The sequence below is a fragment of the Acromyrmex echinatior genome, chromosome 12, assembly GCF_024713525.1.
Source record: "Acromyrmex echinatior isolate Ae372 chromosome 12, ASM2471352v2, whole genome shotgun sequence".
Lineage (NCBI taxonomy): Eukaryota > Metazoa > Arthropoda > Insecta > Hymenoptera > Formicidae > Acromyrmex > Acromyrmex echinatior.
Genome location: NC_141863.1, coordinates 9,883,661 through 9,905,910, shown reverse-complemented (window position 1 = coordinate 9,905,910; position 22,250 = coordinate 9,883,661). Strand labels below are relative to the sequence as shown.

Genomic DNA, 22,250 nt, shown 5'->3' with positions numbered 1-22,250 from the left:
AAAGAAAAAAGCAGAATCGAACATAAGATCTCCAATATTCTGATCTTGCACCCAACGCCCGAGACCACGCTGAGTTCTTGCAGATCACCTCGACGAACGCGATACATATAGTGCACGGAAAGTCGTAAACTATTGTATATCTCATCAATGTTTACGTTTTGAAATCATTTTTGCATTTGCATTTTTGCTACGTTAATGAGAAAGATATATGATTAATATAATTTAATAAAAAGAAAATGAAAGAATTTTAATTCGACAAAAATTGGAGATTTTCACATCTGCTGGAGTATTGAATATTAGTCCAAGAAACCGAAGTCTGTCAAAAAAAAAAACGGAGAACTGGCAACCGTGTTCGTGATTTAAAATTCTTTCAATTTCTGTTATTTCGATAGAGCGAGACAGAGAAAAAACAAACGGATAGAAGCTCCGATTGTAATCGGTGAGTTTCCGCGCGGACACGCCGAACTGGGCCCGCTAGCAAAACAATGAGTCATCTGTCTCTGTCCTTCTCTCTGTGATCGCTTGTTTCTAGCGATCGAAAATATTTTCTCGACGATCTCGGCCGCTTGGCGTGTATCATAAGGAGGAAAGAGACATTCTAGACAATACATAATTTTTATTAAATTATATTAATCCTTTGCCCTACGATTTAAGTTACGATGGCGTAATTAACAGCCTGGAACATATTGTTTATGTTTGGTCCGATAGACATACCACGGCTCTCATCAATGATACTTATGTTTGGCCCGATTTCTTTACCACGAGTCTCACACGATATTAGTGAAAGAATTAATCATATACCTTTCTCATTAATATATAATAGCAAAAATGATTTCAAAACATGATAGTTAACGAGATATAGTTTACGATTTTCCGTGTATTTTATGTACCACGTTCATAGAGGCGGTCTGCAAAAACTCAGCGTGGTCTCGGGCATTAGGTGCGAGATCAGAATGTTAAGGATCCTATGTTCAATCCTGCTTTTTCCTTTTTTTCTTAATTTTTTTTTTAAACAAATAACGTTATTAATGACAACATATTACTCCAAATATATTTTTATAAAATTTTAGAAATTATATGTGTACTTTAGTGTGCTTAGAACTAGTTACACATTTCGAGCCAATTTCTGAGGTGCTGCCTATTTTTCCTTTACAACCGCTCAACAGTCGACGGCTGAACCGCTGGTTCGCGCGCGGACATGCATCTCAGGAGCGTCACAGTATAAGAAACATGCTGCTATCATACCTTCCAACATGAAAATTATCATGACAACATTTTTGCATGAAAATTATCATAAAAATATTTTCCTTCTTACATAATTGTTATTTTCTTAATAATAGTAATTGAACATCATATTAATAAGTATATACATTTTACTAAATATTATGTACTTTTAAAATATTTATTTTATTATTTTTATAAATACATTACATTGATAAATTCGGTTTTCTTTCAAAGAGCTACTGACCACGCTTATGTGCCACAAAATGTAATATCTTTTAATATAGAATACTGATAATATCAATTTAAGACTAATAAGAGTCGATACAGAACGAGATGCGTAATTTTAAACTAGAATGACTCAACTTCAATAACTCCGTGATATCTTCTTTATTCAACATGTAAATAAAGAAGGCATATTGAATAAAGAAGACATCACAGAAGACTAAAGAAAGTAAAGGATTGATAATTTGCTAGAAGATACGGAACATATTTCTTAGTGCAACGCTCCTGAGATACACATCCGCGCGCGATACGGTGCAGCTCAGCCGTCGAGCATTGAGCGGCGGCGGCGGGGGGAAAGAAGGCGATGCTTCAAAAGTCGACTCAAAATTTAATATGTATTTCAATAACTATAGGAAGAATACCGAATCACTTTAATAGATAAATAAAAAATTATTTGTATCTTGCATATAAAGGCACATATAAAGGCTTTTTGATTTGGTAATTATAAAATTATATTGACATCATCCTTATAATTATATTAATCATCCTTATAATTATATTAATCGCACTTTTGCAATTTGATTGATTATCAGAATTTTCTTTCGGATGATAATTATAAAAAAAACATTTTACAGAAAGTACTGATCGACGTAACATTATTACAGAAACATGATTTTTTTTGGATTTTTTCTAAAAGTAAATTAAAACGTTTAGAAATACACATATAATTTCAATAATTAAATAAAAATATATTTAGCCTGTAATATATGTTTGTTAACAATGTCACTTATTTAAAAAAAAAAATTATGAAAAAAGAAAAAAGGAATTGATCAACTACTCTAGAGATCTCTAACATTCAGATCTCGCATCTTACGCGTGAGACCACGCCGAGGTCTTGCAAATCTTTTCTATGAACGTGATATATAAGGCTCATGGAAAATCATAGAAATATCCCGTAAATTATCGTGTTTTGAAATTATTTTTGCTATTATACAGAAATTGGAGGGATATAGGATTAGCATAATTTATTAAAACTTATATGTTATTAATGTTCCTTCTCCTCTTAATTATACACATTAAGCGGCCGAAATTTTCCAGAAAGCATTTTCGGTCGTTAGAAACAAGCGACCGTAGAGAGATAGGGGGGGGGGAGGAGAGGAGAGGAGAGGAAAGGAGAGGAGAGGAGAGGAGAGAGAGAGAGAGAGACTCCGAAGGATAGACTCGCTGTTTCGTTCGATGAGCCCAGCTTGGCATGCGGAGTTTCACCGATTACAATCGGAGTTTCTATCCTTTTTTGTTTTTGTTCTGTCTCACTCTGTCGTACTTCTGTTTCAATAATTCGTTCTGCAATTCAAGAATGTGATTTCTATCGATTCTGGCATCATCGTCCATGCATCAAGAACGCACAATTTCTTCTCTAAACAACGATCCTGATATATATTTCTATATACACAAAAATATATTATTATGGCGTTTCCGGCTAATAATATATTGCTGGTTTATTTACAATGGTTCAATCCATTTCTATAGTTGAATAGCAATACTACTTCGTTTGTGCGCTACCGATAGGAGGAATGGCGCTTCTTACTAAGACTCGACATCCGAGTCAAAAATGTGCTGTATACAATAATTTCAGACCTTGCATAAGTAGCTGGTGATTTACAGAAAACCTCAAAGAACAATACTATGCTTGCAGAAACGAGTTACGAGCTTTAGTATAAGAGCAAAGTGTATTCGAAAATTTCATTTATATGCTACGTCTGTTACGAGATTGCCGCTTGTCGTTCCGACATCCGAGCAGAAAGAAAGCTCAACCGAAACACATCACGTTCCGAACCTTGATATATGCATGTGTAAATAATTCAGTAAATAAAGTTTAAACATGTGTTGTATATATGTACACGCACACACACACACACACACACACACACACGCGCGCGCGCATACATACGCACACGCGTGTGTATGTATGCTATTATATATGCATATATATATATATATATATATATATATATACACATATATATACACATACATACATATACATACATATATATATATATATGTATATATATATATATGTTATTTTATATATATGCATCAACAATTTACTAAATAAAATATATGTAAAAGACAGAACAATATAATTAAAATAATTATCTTCATTTGTATTCATATGTAAATAATATGGTATGTTTCTTGTTTAGGAAGAAATTATTTCAACAAAATTGAAATAACTAATATCATATTTATTTTATTATTTTTCCTCTCAAAAGAAAAAACTTTGACCAGGGCATGTTTTGATTGATATGGGCCTGAGTAGGTCGATAATTCAGATCATTTCTATGGTTCAGCGACGCACTTTTCATGACAGTGCCGCTGTCGGAATATCGTGGAACTAAAATACTGCTCAGTTTCATGGCTTCACGTCAATTTCATTCGTAATATACAAACGAAATTTTCGGATGCACCTTTCTCTTAAACTAAAACTCCTACCGCGTTTCTAAAAGCATGGGATTGTCCGTTTAGGTTTTCCGCAATACGCCAGCTACTTTTCATGAACGTGTAAGATCTGAAACTCTTATATGCAACACATATTGTGATGTGTTGACTACAGAAGCCGATAACAAAACTGTAAGTCTTTAATTTTTTTTCGTTTTTCGTATTCAAATGTAGCTGGCGATTTGCGTTGTTGTCGATACTTTAATTGTGGAGAAGGATTTTTCAGTTCATAAACACAGTTATGAGAAAGGTGCTTTTAAAATTTAATGATAAAACAGGACACTCCAGCATCCCCTTAAGTAGTTTAATAACCTTGTTATAAAAGGTCATATCCATGGCTGCGGTTACATTGCCCTTGTCTACTCGTATGAAAAGTACGTCTTTTTTATTATTACATTTTTTTTTGTGTCGTTAACTTCACCATCTTATTAATTTTTCTTATTATTTTTTATCATGAATATTCAAGTGTGGATTGTTATGGAGAAACTGATGGAATTCCGGAATGGCGATGTTTCTAATTTTCGATATCAATCCTAAGTTTATTGCGATTGGAGCAGCTTTCAATATCCTTGATGAATTCCCTGATTGATTTCTCTTTATTGGAATCTGAGAGATTAAAATTGCTATCCAGTTGTAACAAATTTGTTACATATGCTTGTTCTTGCATAAATGTTCTCACTTAAATTGTCGAACCATTTTTTGTTAGTTTGTTCTAATGGATTAAAAGAAATACGTCTAAATGTATCAAGTTCGATATTGATGGTGACTAAAGATTCATTAGAATCAATCAAAGGAATATTTTAGCGAAATTTAAACATTTTAGTTTCTTCTTTGTTGTTCCTAATACAGAAAAAACATATTGTTTGGATATCTTTGGAATTATCAAATTCTTTTTTCGCCATTAACCAACAAAATTTCTTTTTATGTTTTAAATCTTCATATCGAGGAACCGATAGGCTTTCCTGAGCCATAGACCTTTATCGCGCGGGAAATATGTGAAGTCCCTCACTACAAGATTTTAATAAAATAAATAAAAAAGAAATTGTTTTATGCCAGGTTCTGTATTAAACAGGAAATTCAGCAGGTAATGGAAGAGAGGGAGAATGAGGTTCGCAGATTAAGCGAGTTTCCAAATAGTGGATATAGAATTTATCGAATAGTTCGATGAATATTGGAGAATAAGGATGTAAGCTATCGAATTTGATAGAAGGAGGAAAGGGGTTAAAGGGAATAATGCAGAGGCTACAATGGGAATTGATTAAACATTAGGTGTACAAATAATCCGCCGTTTTTTATCAAAAATTAAGCATTTATTGTGAAAGAACCATAATATATATTAGGTGTTGGAATTAATTCGTAGCGTTTTACAAGTGATGGGAAGTACTTTCATTAATGTATTTTTTAATGCTCATGTGAAATAAATAACATTCTTTCATTAAAAAACGCTACGAATTAATTCCAACACCTAATATAATGTTTTATTGATGTAAATCAAAATGTAAGTGCAAGTTCTTTTTGCGTTTGGCACGAATCTTCATTCAATAATACTTCCAATTCCGCATCTTCGTACACTTTCGGCCTTCCGCTACGTTCTTCGACGTCAAATTCACCGTTCTTAAATTTTTGAAACCATTCACGACAACTTCTCTCACTTAAGGCAGCCTCACCATATGCTTCTACAAGCAATCGATGAGCCTCAGCTGCAGATTTCTTCAAATTAAAGAAGTAAATTAAAAGTTCCCGCAAATGACGCTTATTCGGCTCAAAACTTGGCATTTTCGCACAAAAAAAAAATATATGATGCTGATACAAAATCGCTAGTATTTCAAGGTTATGTTGTTGACAGACAAATCCAACCTTACGATATAATGTTTTATATCAGACAATTTTAACTATAGCTTGCTTGTGGCGCCGTCTTTTGTCAAACGGCGGAAACTTTTGTACACCTAATATAATAATAATGTTCGATGGATGAAGCGTAAAAGTATTAGGTGTACAAAAAAGTTCTGAGCTTTTTTTTGTAAAATTCAATCTTTATTCAAAAACAAACGAAAAAATATTAATCAGCGAAATATTCTCCGTTTGCATCAACGACCTTTTGCCATATTTCGGGGAGCTTGCGAATTCCTTGACGATAGAAACTCACCGGCTTCGAAGCGATAAAGTCATCAATGCATTTTCGTATCTCTTCTAATCTCACGAAATGTGTATCAGCCAAATGATGCTGCAGCGACCGGAATAGGTAGTAATCGGAAGGCGCCATGTCTGGGCTATACGCCGCGTGCGGAAGAAGTTCCCAGCCTAACGCAAAGATATGGTCCTGAGTCGCTTTCGCAACATGAGGTCGAGCATTGTCATGAAGCAAGATCACTTTACGACGTCCTTGGCCAGTAAATGGCCTCTTTTCTTCTAATCGCTCAAATTGGTCAATTGTTGTTGGGAGCGGTCTGCCGTGACTGTTTCACCCGGTTGTAACAACTCGTAGTACAACACACCCTTCCAATCCCACCAGATACAGAGCAAAACCTTCTTGGCGTGGATATTGGGCTTTGGCGTCGATGTCGAAGGTTGACCCAGGATCAACCCATGATTTTCTACGTTTAAGGTTATCATAAAGAATCCACTTTTCATCGCCTGTAATGATTTTGTGCAGAAAATCTTTTTTCCGGAACTTTGAAAATAAAGTAAGTGCAGTGTCACGCCGTCGATTTTTGTTGTCTTCGGACAATTCATGCGGAACCCATCTGCCTTCCTTCTGAACCTTTCCCATCGTATGTAATCGTACGGAAATGGCTTGCTGCGTAACGCCAAACTGTTCTGCAAGCTCCTTTTCAGTTTGCGCAGAGTTTATATCCAGCAGTGCTTGCAATTCGTCCGTTTCAATCTTTTCAGGGCGTCCAGCACGCGATTCATCTTTAAGACTGAAATCTCCTTGGCGAAACTTTTGATACCGTCTTTTACATGTAGCATGACTTACAGCATTCTCTCCATATGCAGCACAAATCATTGCAGTGGCTTCAGCAGCATTTTTCTTCAGATGAAACGCGAAGTGGATGGAAAATCGAATATGCTCTTTTGTTATTGCCATCGTGAACACTACTGATTTTTGAGGTTATGTGCATCAAACGCCAAACCGTATGGCATTTTAGAAGGCCAAATGTTAACGCTTTAAAACCGCAAAAGGGCGGAAAGATATATAAAATTTAAATTGTTATTTCGGTTGTATCAAATCTAAAGCTCAGAACTTTTTTGTACACCTAATAAAAGAGAAAAAAAAAACAAAGAGACAGAAGAAACAAAAAAACAGAAATGAGTAATTCATTTTTTCCGATAGTGTCTTGCTCGGAATAAATGTTGTGTCGTGTCTTGCTCTGATTCAGAAGGTTGGCTCACAAATAACTGGGATTGGACACAAGGAATCGTTGCACGATCATTTAGACTGCTAATGATACTATCGATTCTAACTATGGTGCTATCAAAAACTAACTGCTACTAATTCTATCAATACCACTACCAAAAATTAACTGCTACCGATTCTATCAATGCCACTATTAAAAATTAACTGCGCTTTGCTCGCGAGATCATGATTTATATAAGACTATCACTAAGGATAGGAATGGGTGGCCATCTGGCTTTGGTCATCTCGTGTGCAAAATTATCGCTAGATCGCGTCTCTTCTTAAAACTATATCTAGAAAAATCGTCGTCAGTTATCTCACGATGTTGGATAATGATCAACAAATTCCTTTTCGAATCTCAAAAATTTAATTTATGATTTTTAAACTTTCACAACAACTTGATATCTAATCTTTGTTCAGTTGGTATTAGTATTGCGTTTTTAATTCTAAGGGTATAGAATTACTATCAGGATTCATTTATTTATTCGTTTATTAAAGGAGACTCTACTACACTCCTTTTGTCTTGAACGGACCGTGACCTCTAAGTCTGAAATTTTATCGTTGCCAACTCTCCGTGGTTGATATTTTGATAGGTGGTGAAAAAGGTTAGATTTTCCTTTGACTTTCTTCATAAATAGTCTAGCGATTGTTGATAACTACTAGTTATATATTTCGTAATCGATATACACGTGACAACCAATCTTCCACGAAAGAAAAGAATCCACCGTGGAGTCCATCGGACGTAACATGGTCTAGCACGGTAATTCTAATACTGGTATTATATATTTATATATATATATATATATATATATATATATATAAAATAATCATCCCCCCCTCCTCCAATGTGAAACTAAGTTTCGAATGGTAATTGTTGAACATATTGTAAAAATCGTCAATGTGTGTTGTCAATTGCAAGAGCAATATCCACATAGCGTACATAAAACGAAAGTTTTTTTTTTGTAAATTTATTTAAAATGTTAGATTCTAAATCTTATATCCGATATTATTGGCGATTATGATGAATCCATAGGCACATCAAATGTCTGTCTATAAGTTTTGTCATTGAAGTTAAAATAAGTAGAATCAAAAACTAAATTTAGCCCATTTAAAAATTGTCTTAGTCAAACACGTGTTCGATTGTATGAGATGCCATCTCTTATTAATTTCCTCCATCACCAAATTTGTTAGAACGTTGGTTAAAAAGAGATATTACATCCAAAGAAAAATGTGTCATTATTGTTAATTTTAAGATTTTTCATGTTTTTAATGAGTTGAAAACTATTACCTATATTGACCGGAGGCAAACTATTTTTTAGAATATTGTGTAGAAACGTCGCTAAATTGTGCAAAGAACTTCCAATGGAGAAAACTATAATGTGCAATGAGCAATCAGGCTTATAAACACCGTATACTCGTGGTAGAATTGAGTTGGATGAATTTAAATATTTATAATTAGACTCACTTATCATTTCTGAACTTCTCTATCTCTTCAACAATCTTCAATATTCTTCAGATTAGTGATTATCTTCACCGGATTACGTGCAATTTGTATATAAGTATTGTAATCACGAAGCATTTCTTCCATTTTTTTGTTAATGTACAATCAAACTTATTCAAATCAAAGCTACGTTGTCTTTGTGAATAAATAGTATGTCTTGATTATTTTTAACAAACTTTTTAGTTTCACGAAAAAGAAACTTAATCTGTTTCTCTACGAAAGTTCTACTTTGTTTTATATTATTGATTAATGGAAGAATTTTGTTTCTTAAATCTATCATGTTAGGAATTTTCATTTGCATTTTTCTTATATTATGTTCTATGTTTTTAATGAAATCTATGGCAGCAGACTGAACATTACATACCAATAAACAAAAATTATAATGTCATTTTGTTAACATGTCATTCTCATTATTATACTTTTGACGAAACTCATGTAAATTAAATTAAATTTTATGAACATATATTAGTTTAAATATTAAGCAATGTTCTGCGTTTATTAGTAATATATTGTAATGCTTTCATTTATTATTGTATAGTATATCAGAAAACATAATGACTTCGCGAATATAAATTTCTGATATTAAAAAGGATCCGAACTAGGATCGAAACATTTGGAGTTTGTATGAGAGATTAAATAAAAGAAATACTTCACACCGAGATCCAATGCATGACTTACAAAGATATTAATTTATTGTTTGATCATTTATTATTTTATCTATATTCATGTTATCATAAATATTGACAAGTAAGAGTAAAAAGAAGAATAAAAATAAGATAATCTAAATAATTTTCATATATAATGTTATGATTATGTATATTTTTATTATTATTATCTTTTAATTTTTTTTATTATATAAATTTTTGTTTGACCTAATGGAATATATATAATTTTCTTCTTGAGGCTTCCACGTTTTCTATATCAAGATTATGCATTTCGCGGGTTTTCTCCGTGTCCAGATCTTCTTGGAATACCAACGTTTCGTGAACCTTGCAGTCCACTTCATCAGGGCGAGGAGCAGCCTGATACTGAGCTGATCCTCCTGCTGTGGGGGAAAAGAAGAGACTTGTGGGTGAAGAGGAGGTGAGGGAAATTGGTCAGTCTTCAATAACCGGAAGAATTTTCCATATTTTATTTATGTTGTAGCCATTATCTCTATCTATTGTTAGAGTGTTTTTATATCTCTATGGCTTCTCTATACTTTCTTGGAAAGATGTAATGTTGGCTATTGTGGTCGATTTGTCAAACAGTATTTGATGTCTTGTTTGGATATTGTGTTCTGATTGCGTGACGTATTTTAGCCTGACATCTCCCCTCAGACCAATTGTCAGCGCCATAAATTTCTGACATACAACTTCCCGCTTCCTAGCGCAAACATTACAATCTCTCACTGGAAAATCCGAATCACACTTCATACAAAAGATCAAAAAAATCCGACTACGCCCCACAGACCTGCTTGTAAGTTTTGACGTAGAATCCTTTTTCATACAAGTCCCAATAAAAGACACATTAAACAATAAAAGTCTCACATGAAGTCCCCTCCGATCTCATCCCGCTAATAGAGCACTGTTTAACAATCACTTAGTTCTTCTATAACCAATTTTATGAACAAACTTCAGGTGCAGTCCTCCTATTTCTCCTGTAATCGCCAACAAATTCATGGAGCATTTTGAGAAACAGGCTCTTAGAAAAACATTCAAAAAAACCAGAAGTTTGATTCCGTTATGTAGACGATACATTCGTGATATGGAGACACGGTAGAGCCAAACTCCGTAAAGTCCTTATTTTCCTCAACAATCAACATCCAAATATCCACTTCACTAGAGGAAAACAGAAAACTTTCTATCCTAGATGTTCTTGTCTCTAAGAAAGCTGACAGTACCTTAGATACATCAACAGGACAGTACATCAAGTATACAGAAAACCAATACACACAGATAGATATCTACATGCCGAGTCGCACTACTACTCAGCACAAAAACAGTCTGCAATCAATTCATTTGTACATAGAATTTTCATCATCTCTGACAAAGAAATCATCATCTACAGACAGAACTCAATCACTTAAAAACTAGTCTTACAGAAAAACGGACACGACGAAAAAGACATAATCAAAACAATCAGTAAATATGCAAACAACACAACGGTCTCTGACAAACAACCAAAAAGAATCCTATTCTCCCACATGTCAAAAGAACAACAGATTGGATTGACAGAATATTAAACAAATACAATATCCAAACTATCTTCAAACCATCCAAAAATATAGGACAAATCCTAAGAAATCCTAAAGATCATAGACTTCTACTCAGCTCCGTAGAAGCATACAAAATACCTTGTTCCTGCGGGCAAGTATACATTGAAAAAACTGGGAGAATGATCAACCTACGAATAAAAGAACACTAACGTGATGTCAGGCTAAAATACGTCACGCAATCAGCATTACATTAGAACACAACAGGACATCGAAACAGGACATCAAATACTGTTTGACAAAACGATCATAATAGCCAATATTACATCATACTTTCCAAGAAAGTATAGAGATACAGAAACACCCTAACAATCTAAATAGAGATAATGGCTACAACATAAATGAAATATGGAAAATCACTCTCCCTCAAAGGTTACTCAAGACTGACCAATTTCCCCCACCTCTCCCTTCCCCGCCCACAATTCTCTTCTTCTCCCCATCACTCCAACAAGTAGCAATATAACAAATATTACAAGTAGTAATATAAAAGGAACAGCCCGGAGGAACAGTCCAGTATCAGGCTACTCCTCGCCCCTTTTCTTTTTTTTTTTTTTTGATGACGGAGAGGAAATGCCTAACGCATACCCCGAGCCTCGAGGGAGAACCCGGGGTTATGTGGGGCTTGCACCCACTAAAACCCCTCCGGGTGTCTTAAACAGGCCATAGCTGAGGGGCTCCCAAAAACGCGTGTAGCATACTTCTGGGAACCCCTCTGGCCGGTTGGCTGTAGCCGAAACTTATCCCGCCCGGGGGTCGTCGGAGAGACGATCCCCGGGCAGCGCGTGGTATTGACTGCCCGAATCGGGCGCTGGGGGGGGACACCACCCCCGCGCCCGCCTCCCCGGTTGTTGTTAGGGAACGGGGGTTGGGGATCCCGCCAAAACCCCCAGCCCCCCAAGGAGCGCCAAACGAAAGTTTTCGCGCCTTCATGCTGGTCCGCCGCGCCGCGAAATACGTTTTCGGAGGCCCCGCCCCGGCACCACAGTCATGTGATCGACGGGTCGACAGGGACGAACGCCAGCCCCGCGCGCGGAGGATTATGCCATCTTCGGCGGCGATGCGTCCTCAGAGTTCGCTCGCCGCCGCTTCACGGCTCCCCGCGTCCGAGACGCGGGGCCGTCGACAATGGTGGGGGAGGAGGCCCCCTCCCCCCGTGCGCATCCTCGTCGTCTTCGTCTGTTGCCTCCGATATCGGGGAGGGAGCTCGCCGCCGTTTACACCCTGTGGAGCGAACCCGGCGGCGCGAGCGCGTGGGAGGGGGCCCGGAGCACGAGCGACCCGGCTGTGGCCGGTGCCCGTGTGGTCCCTCGCGACCCCCGGCTACTCCTCGCCCTGATGAAGTGGACTGCAAGGTTCACGAAACGTTGGCATTCCAAGAATCTGAACACGAAAGAAACCCGCGGAACGCATAATCTTTATATATAATTTTTGTTCTTGTTTATCCTAGCATTATTATATGGACGGGTACATTCCCGTCCTTTTCTAGTCGGCGTGTTGAGCGTATCCTAACGATATCAAAGTCTCTTTTAAATTCATTTCGTGTCGGGTGTTCCATCTACTTCGGACCTTCAACTTGACAAGGGCCGCCTCGTCCTTTATACTTTCTAGAATAGATATTGCTTCTTCCTATTGGTTGATGAGGAATTTGATTAAGTCTCTCACCTTCCTCAACTAAGATGATCCCAAGAAGGGATCGGTGTAAGCTAACTCGCAAGGCATCCCCTGCCACTTCATCTCTCGGAATCTATCTTTTAACATGTATATCTCGAACTAAGGACATTCCACGCTACGGTTTCAGTCTCTCAAGGAGACAGTAGTTGTTTCGTCTTCGTGAACGACTGTCACGATACCTCGCTGCCATGCCCAATGTTCCCTGATGGCTACGATTTCTCCTTCGACGACGTGATCGGGACGATGGCACAGTATCCGTCCTATCCGCGTCACCCTCTGGGTCAGCTCTTCAAGGACTTCTCTTAGAAGTCCTCCTAATTATGTTTCAGGTGAACCCAGAACATGGCAGGTGAGTTCACCTTCACGATTTTTACCATCAGCGGGCTGCGCGTCAATTCTCTTGTATTTATGCATTGTATTTCCATGTCGTCTATAAGGAAATTGTTACTGTATTTTATTTCTGCACGATGCGTTATTTAAGGAGAGAAAATACAAAGACTCGGAATAAAGTTGTTTGATAGAAAGAAATGTCAATTCTAATTTTTGTGGTATTTTCATTTTTTCTTCTTAATCTTTTAGTTCAAAAGTGTACGTTGAATCTCGTTTGGGAGAATGGGATAAACAGGCCCTGGCGCGCTACTTTTTAGGAGGGCTTGAGTTTGAATGTCTTCGGTTCCGTCAAATTCTTGTTATTGGAATCCGAAATATCGGTGTCTACGGTTTTAAGTTTTTCTTTTCTTAAGTGTAATAGGAGCTGCGTGAGTCCCATATGACCTTTAGTAGGTACATTGACCATCTATACACTGTGTGCAAAGCATATTCGTGTACCAGTGTGTCTAATATAAGCTTAATACTTCGTACTAATAAGTATATTCCTAAAAATCCAGCGCTTACGTTACCAAAAATTAGAAATATTCCAAAATTTTTACCAAGTAGAAATAGCAATTTGTTCGATTGATGTTTCATTTAATTAAGCGAGTAATCCTCCATGTAATACAGTTGAATATCCCATTATGTCCCTTGCCACAGAGTTAAAGACCGCAGAGTTAAAGACCGCTCTGCGGGGAATGTTGTATGATTCTTGAATTCGTCTAAGTTATTTTGTGAATATATTCCACCAGTAGTTACTGTCCCAGGTCTAATATATTTCTAGAATGGTTTTGTCGAAGGCTTCATGATGGTAAGTGACATATATTTCTAATATTTCTATCGGTTTAGGTATAAATTTATACTAAGAATCTAAAAGGTACAGGTAGTGAATGCAAAAGAATTACAGATGATTTGAGTCCCTTGACATAATAATATATACATTTGCGGAGTTAAGAAATATGTGTCATTTCCTCGTAATACCATTGTTCGTAATATCGTCAGCTCTTCGAGCTAATTTTACTTCGGTTGTTACACATTTTATTATATGAATTACTTTTCAAAAGAGCCATGTAATCAGGTCCTTTCACAAAATGATAGGCAAAGAAATCATCAGATGATCTATAGCTAAATTTTGCAACATCCGCGATTCAAAATCGCATTGTTGCAATAAAATAGTTGATTAAGCTGCGTGTGAAATGTGTCGTGTGAAATGTGCCTTTCTACATATGTAAATTTTGAATTCATTTTGTATGCAAAAAGGTTGTGATTAACTATATGTCCTGTTAATTTAAAAAGTGAGACGCCATGAAGTTTCAAAAATTATTAAAAGTTATTAAAGTCATTCCAGTTCATTTAAATCATATGTTTAGAAATTCATTAGTTTAAATCATTATAGAATAAATATTAAATATAAAAGATCACTTTTCATTTAAAAAAAAAAACTACTTAATATTGAAATTTCTGATCTCTACAAAACAATTAGCTTTTTGCAAAAGGGATTAGTCTCGATTACTTGGACTCTTATTAACTCTTTACCTGATCATCTGTGGCAACACATCCCATCACATCATTACAAATCCTTTTATAAATGTGAAGACTATCAAGAATTCTTAGCTAGTCCAAATAAGTAATTTAAATAATAATAACAACATTAGTAATGACAATAATAGCCCTAATAATTTAGCTACCAACAATATATTATATAATAATAACAATATTAATAATATTAATAATAATCCAGTCACAGGCCCTTCTTCCTCCAGCGTTCCACCCTTTCCAAATCACCACTCTTGTTCATTCCTAGTTTCTTCCCCTCAACCTGTTTCCTTTCCCAGTGGTGGCACTCCCGTCTTCGCCTCTTCCCCGTTCTCCTTCCCTTGACGCGGAATCCATCTCATCTCTTTTAATTCAACGAATTTTTCTCGACATTTCCCTCTGATGGATGGCAATCCTGACTTACCATGTGCATTCATAAGTTGCCACAATAAAGTGTTTTTATTAGCATAAGGTTGCCTATACTAAAACACACCATCATCAATAACAGACAACACGATACAACGTACTCTCGTTACTTACTTATATCTAAATGATATAAATAAAGATATTCGCAAATAAAGTGAGCCTCTTTACATCCCCCTTTCTCATCCTTCTTCTCCCGCCGACTCAACCTCAAGTGTGGAGTTCGTAACAGAAATTCCCCCTCGTCGTCCTCGTTACCATTATTATTACGAATATCCCTAAATTCTCTTTTTTCCTAGTTCCAAGTTTTCTATCGATCCTCTTCCCCCCAGACATTTTTATTATAAATTTCGAAAATGCAGATTCCGACAAAATCCGAAACGCCATAACCGGACAACCTCCAGAAACCCTTATCCCTGTTTTCCTTTCCCACTCCCCCCATTTTTTCTTAGTCCCAATGGCTTTCTTTTTAAATTTCTTCTTCCCTTTTCCTGTACCATTAAAGAGTAACACTACTTCAATGCCCTAAAATTTAAGGCTTTTTCGGGAATTTTTTTTGAGAAATGCGAAGTGTTTATAAAAATCCATTTATACTAATTTATTATACATATATTAAAGTAGAAATTGTATTCTTTTTCGGATTAATATATTATAAAATGGCGGCTTAACAGCTGATGGACGAAAGCTCTTCGAAAAAAGAGGTTCAAGCGATGATCACGATAGTTCATCGTAAACTTGAATAAACCTAGAATAATGAAACAAAAAAAATTAGTTTTTTAGTCCAAAAACTAATGAAATATATAGCCGTTTTAAAAAATATGCGTTTTTAATAATATGGCATCGATTCAAAGTAAAATGTAAATTTTCAACCAAAAATTTTGTTACTTAAAGTTACACAGAAAAGCGAGATTTTAATATTTTAGAAAAATCCTAGCTTTCACTAGCTTTTGGATTAAAAAAATTAATTTTTTTTATTTCATTGTTCTAGATCAAGTCTACGATGAGCTATCGTGCCCACCGCTTGACTTTCTTTTTTCGAAGCGCTCCCGCCCTTCAGCTGTCAAGAGCCGTCATTTTTTAATATATCAACTAAAACAAAAAATACAATTTCTACTTTAATATATGTATAATAAATTAGTGTAAATGGATTTTTATAAACACTTCACATTTCTTAAAAAAAAATTCCTGAAAAAGCTTTAAATTTCAGAGCGATAGTGTTACTTCCTTAATGAAATTCAATAGATATCTTAGTTCAAATTTTCGTTCGTTCTATACTTTCCTTCCGTTGAATATACACTACACTCTCACTCATCTAATTTTTCGACACTTTTCTTTGTATTTAAAATTTAGGTTCCGCATTAATGTTCGCGAACACACACACTCACTCTCATACACACACACACTCCAATGTTCACATTACTCACTCCGTTATTTATTAAATAAAATTTATTAAGTAAATGTTGAATCCATTAAGGCTTAATTTCAATAGTAAATGTCAATAAATAATCTTTTAATTTAAAAACATAAGACGCTAATGTAAATCTAGAATTTAGTATATTAACATGAGTCGAAAAATATTTAAATTGTTATTCTCTATCTCAGTTGAACGTTTGATTAATAAATACCTATATATCCATGTTTAATTAAAACTTTTTTTCTTGTAATTTCTTTTATTTCCTCGTATTTCTATCTTATTAACATAGATTCGCACATGATCCTGTCCCGAGTGAAAAGGATTCAATTCCTTGACCTAAAATAAGACCCACGAGCATTTAACTCTCGAAAGCTGAATCTTAACGTCTCACGAGACGATCTATATTTCGGAGTCACCTAAGTGCGTTCGATCATCTCCTCACTCTATCTCCTTCCACGTGGATGCATGGGAGACAAAGCTCTAACGTTCTTCTATACTCCATCCTTCTCATTCCCTCTTTTTCTAAACCAATCCACTCATATATTCGGAGTTTGGGCGTAATAAATCCTTTGCCGGTAAAAAATCTGCAAATGAACTTATTGCACTTGATCCTGTATCAACTTCGAGATGTATAGATAATAAATTTAGAGTTATACTTGATTTTATTTGATCACCTGATGATCACTTGATGATTGGAAAAGAAACTCATTATTTTTGGCATGAATATTAAGGTACAGGTATGCAACATTTTTATTTGTTAATTTGGATAAAGGACGCTCCAATTATTGATACATCTTCTAACGAAGATATTGCATTATTTATTTTGAAATATGTTACTTGCAAAATGCTAAAAAAATGTATTGCCTGAAATATATCGACGTGTTAACACACATCAGTGACATAAACATAATAATTATTGTTTACGTACTAAAAAAAACTAAAATGAGTTTTACTAAAGTATGCAGATTTGGTTTTGTATGGCCTGTAACAGAAACTTTAAAAATTAGAAATTGTTCGAGAGCAAGTTAAAGCGAGAACGTCGGCGAGAAAAATTTGAGCGAAAAGGCATTTGAATTACAGTTCGACTTACGAGACTTCTTGATCACGAATCGAACGCGGCAGTTTTCTGGTGGCGGAGCGTCTCACAGGCGATTGTACTTTTTTCAGAGTATTCACTTTAATCAGAAAAAGCGAAGAAGCGTTTACTTGACTGAAAAAAGTCGAAGAAGAGAGATCGCAGATCGATTCGGCCTTTTATTTCTTTGATAAAATAAAGGCTTTCTTTTTTAATCGCCTATAAAATTCTAGAACATTATAAAATTCGAAGTGATTCCTATGATTCGGATCGCGATTGGCAATTCTCGGCCGCGACGGTCAAGCGGCCGTTATTGCCATGCGCGCCTGCCAAATCAGGAATTCTGATTGGGGTGTCGGTGTGTTACGCGTTTCGCGTCACGCGAGCGCGCGTGCGCTGTGACTAATCTGACTTCGATTGCCGTTTTGGCGGTTGGGATTTGTGTACGTACGATATGCGAGTTGATTATATTTTTTGCCCTTATTGATGAGGTGATTATCAAGTTTGTGTTTTTTGGAAGCTTCTAGAAGCTTTGAAAATTTTCTAAAAGCCAATCCGTCTGTCGCACGTACACCGAATCTATAAAAACTGATTTTTGAGATGCATCTCGAACAGAAATGTTGCTGATTCTATAGAAAAAACAAAAAGTAGATTATTGAAAACAAAAAAGTAGATTGTTAAGATATACATTATTTGCAAAGATATACGAGGTATAATTCGAAAATTTGGGAAATTTAAATTTCGCGTGCAAAGGATCCTGCATAAATTACTTTATGGAAATTGAATTTTAATGAAATTGGTTGAAAATGTAATATGTTGTAGATTTCGTTTTAATAAAAAGTTTTGTCATACATGATCCTCTATAATGAACTTTGACTTCTTCAAGATGTTACAAAAAATGAGTTAATATTATAATATTTTATTTTCAACAAGTATAGTGCGTTCCTATCTCATTAATTGCACTTTGTACATATATTTTCAAGTAAAAAAGTTATAAGAATATATACTGAAAAACAAATTATGAAATTTGAATAAATAGTTTGTTTAGAGAGTATCAATGGGACACCATTGATATTTTCTGTAATGAAATATTTGTTTAATTAAAAAATATGATACTATTTAAATTTTTTTTCAAATATTCAGAGTCTACCTTTCTAAGTACTTCTCTAATCAATGAATTATAATCCTAGACCCTGAAGTCATGAACTCTCCCCAATCGATTTCTTATATCTCGAACTAGCCTCTCTCTCTTCTGACACTTAGATCTAATACAATATCACAACTTATATACAAATGTTTGGATTTCCCCAGCTTAATTAAAAGAACTTATGTGAACAATGAACAGGAGATAGGTCAAAATTATAATTTCAAAATTATAATACTTTCCCAAATTCTGTTCAGACACCTCCGAAATAATGTAAAATCATTCGCGGAATACAACATTTTACACTAAACTAGACGATATTTAAGTAAACTTATTGTTAAATTACAATACATTATGATAGAATTTATTAAATTTAGAGTTATGTAAGAATAATTGAATGAATTTATTCAAATTCTCGATTGTATTCCTCTTCTTATAAGGTCACACCATCCTATCCCAAGGAATTTTCTAAAAATGGATCAACGGGCGCACTATTTCAAAACAGAGTTATTGCGTTCGGCCGAATAGGCGTTCTGTTTTGAAATTTAACCTGAGTGCGTTCGTGATAGACGCGATAAGGCATTGATCTTCTACCTTGGTCTGAAACGTCAATCCAAGTTCCTTCCACGCATCTTCTAATTCCCGTGAAATAAAAATTCCTGGGGCTCTAACGTATATTAACATATATTATGTATAATTTCCTCACCGCAACATTTTCTAAGCAAATTTTACGTCGTTTTTGAATTATATGTATAAGCGTTAGAACTTGCATGTTTAAAATGATTTTCCAGTATTTTATTCCCAGCTCGAATTCGTAACTTCAAAATTTCTCGAAAATTTCCTTTGTTAGTTATTGATGTTATTAAAAATATCTAATAATGTATCATCATTTCTATGACCTCTATTTAGAAGCGAAGAAGATATCCTATCGAAAAGAGCCGATTAAAACCGATTAAAAAAGTAATCTGTATTGATCGGGATTCTTGCACCGAGAATATTATATTATATTATATTGAAACCGATTATTTAATATATAAATCGGATTTAATGCGCTTCATACGGATTATAATTGGATCATATGAATCTGTTTCAATCATAATTTCCCTATTTCATGAATGAAAACGAAGTCGTATTTAATGCAACCTGAATTCCATTTTGTAATCAACAAAAGTAATTCGATTCAATTGGAATTTCTCCGATTTTGCAGACGATATTGGAATTTTAATGAAATGTTTTAATGAAACAATAATCCGATTTTCTCGCAACCGGCAAAAGTAATCTTATTTAATCGGAATTTCTCCGATTTTGCGGACAATAAAATCGGTTTTGATGTAACAAGAATCTGATTTTGCCGTGATCAGCAAAAAATATCCGATTCAGTCAGAATTTCTTCCAGTCAATGATTGAAAATTAAATCGGATTTAATGCGTTTCATACGGATTATAATTGGATCATATGAATCTGTTCCAATTATAAATTCCTCTATTCCATGAAAACGAAATCGTATTTAATGCAACATTTTGTTGCGATCAACGAAAGTAATTCGATTTAATTGGAATTTTTCCAATTTTGCAGACAATATTGGAATTTTAATGAAACGTTTTAATGAAACAATAATCCGATTTTCTCGCAACCGGCAAAAGTAATCCTATTTAATCGGAATTTCTTCGATTTTGTGGACGATAATGAAATCGATTTTGATGTAACGAGAATCTGATTTTGTCGTGATCAGCAAAAAATATCCGATTCAGTCGGAATTTCTCTCAATCAACAGTTGAGAATTAAATCGGATTTAATGCAACGTAAATAAATACAGTTTATTTTTTGAAGAAATAAAAGAGATACGAAAAAATGTTTCAAACATTAATATAGGCGAGCGGTTTATCTCCGAAAAATCGCTTAGAAAATGCATTACCGACCGATCAAAGTTCTAGCGATTGAAAATGATTGGATTCGATTCCTCATATTATTCTGCGAAAAAGCATCTATTTATATACTTCATTTTTTTAAGTGGTTGTTAAAAAGTTATAAATATTAGGTGTTGGAATTAATTCGTAGCGTTTTACAAGAGATGGGAAGTGATGGGAAGTACTTTCATTAATGTATTTTTTAATGCTCATGTGAAATAAATAACATTCTTTCATTAAAAAAACGCTACGAATTAATTCCAACACCTAATAATTTTTGTTATAAATATTAAACTTTGAATAAAAATTCCGAAAAAATTCTTTAAGCTTAATTGGATCGAAATGAACATTTTTTGGTCTCTTAGACTTTTTTGATAAAATCAATAGTTTTTGAGATAAAAAAATGTCAAAACTTGAAGAATGATTATCTTTACGACTTTTTTTCTGACAGACTAATCATCCAATTAATATGAATAAAAAAATGAAAATATTTGGCCAATCTTAAACTCTATAACGAGATCAAAATAGTACGGATCAAAATAAAATTCTCGTTATAGTTGAAGATTGATCAAATATTTTCATTTTTTATTCGTATTAATTGGATGATTAGTCTGTGAGAAAAAAAATCGTAAAGGTAGTCATTTTTCAAAAACAATCAGTCCTAAGAAAGAGATCTAGTGTTTAACAAAATCGTCAAACATTAATGTTTCGTTGTATCAATCAGGTATAAATAAGTTTAATAATTAAAATTAATATACGAAAAATTAAATTCTTATGTTTCCAATAACCAAAAAAACGCTATTAGTTTAAAATAATTCGAGCAAAAGGATCATTTTCAACTTTAAAGATTTCAAAATTATTTGTATATTCCATTTTTTACAAAGTACGCGATAAAAATACTTAATATTTAATTATGAACATAACATATATTATTTGGTGGAAACGAGTATAAGTTGAATACTTTTACTGCGGATACGAAAAAAATTAATGTTCGTTGCATTAAAACAGATTTCAATATCGCCCACAAAATCGGAGAAGTTTTGATTAAATCTGATTACTTTTGTCGGTGAGAGGCAAATTTGATTATCTAGTTGTGTATTAAAGATCCTTAGATCCAAGTTTATTTTAGATCCTCGAAATCAGAGAACTTCGAATTCAATAGGATTAATATCGTCTTTCCTAGCAAATAGAATTAAAATCAATTGAATCGGTGTTCTTATAATTGAAATGGATTGAGCCGTTACAAGACAAATATACGATTTGTCTCGTGATACTTTGTGTTGTCAACATCTCTGCTCGCCGCTTTGTTTTGATTTCGCTTTCTTATTCTTTCTGCGTTGAAAAGTGCTGCTTTATTATTATTGTGCCTTATATTATAGTCATTAGTGCTTATTGCAAAATCTTAGTTTTTTTTTACTTTTTTACTTTTACTTTTAATGTTTTCGCGAATGCTGGTCGACGAGCAGAATATATTTCTGTGAGTGAGTGACGCGTTTCTGCGTTTTCGTTACTCTATTAGTGCGTTTGTACTGCGTTAGTTGTGTGTTTTTTTTTACATTATTGTAATATTTTGTCACGTAATAATTTTTATAATCACGTCATAATTTTATG

The 22,250-nt window shown here is 34.4% G+C and overlaps 1 protein-coding gene across 5 annotated transcripts in view; it reads left to right on the top strand.

Annotated features, from left to right (window-relative positions):
* BORCS6 (BLOC-1 related complex subunit 6) overlaps positions 1-22,250 on the top strand; it is a 142,217-nt gene that overhangs the window by 97,785 nt on the left and 22,182 nt on the right. The window contains exon 4 of one of the 5 annotated variants that reach the window (XM_087412106.1): positions 16,088-18,606. The exons of the other annotated variants lie outside the window; for them this stretch is intronic. Within the exon in view, the coding sequence (XP_087268232.1) occupies positions 16,088-16,103 (16 nt within the window). The 3' untranslated portion in view covers positions 16,104-18,606. Of the gene's footprint in view, positions 1-16,087; positions 18,607-22,250 lie in introns of those variants that run through there. 5 annotated transcript variants of the gene reach the window in all.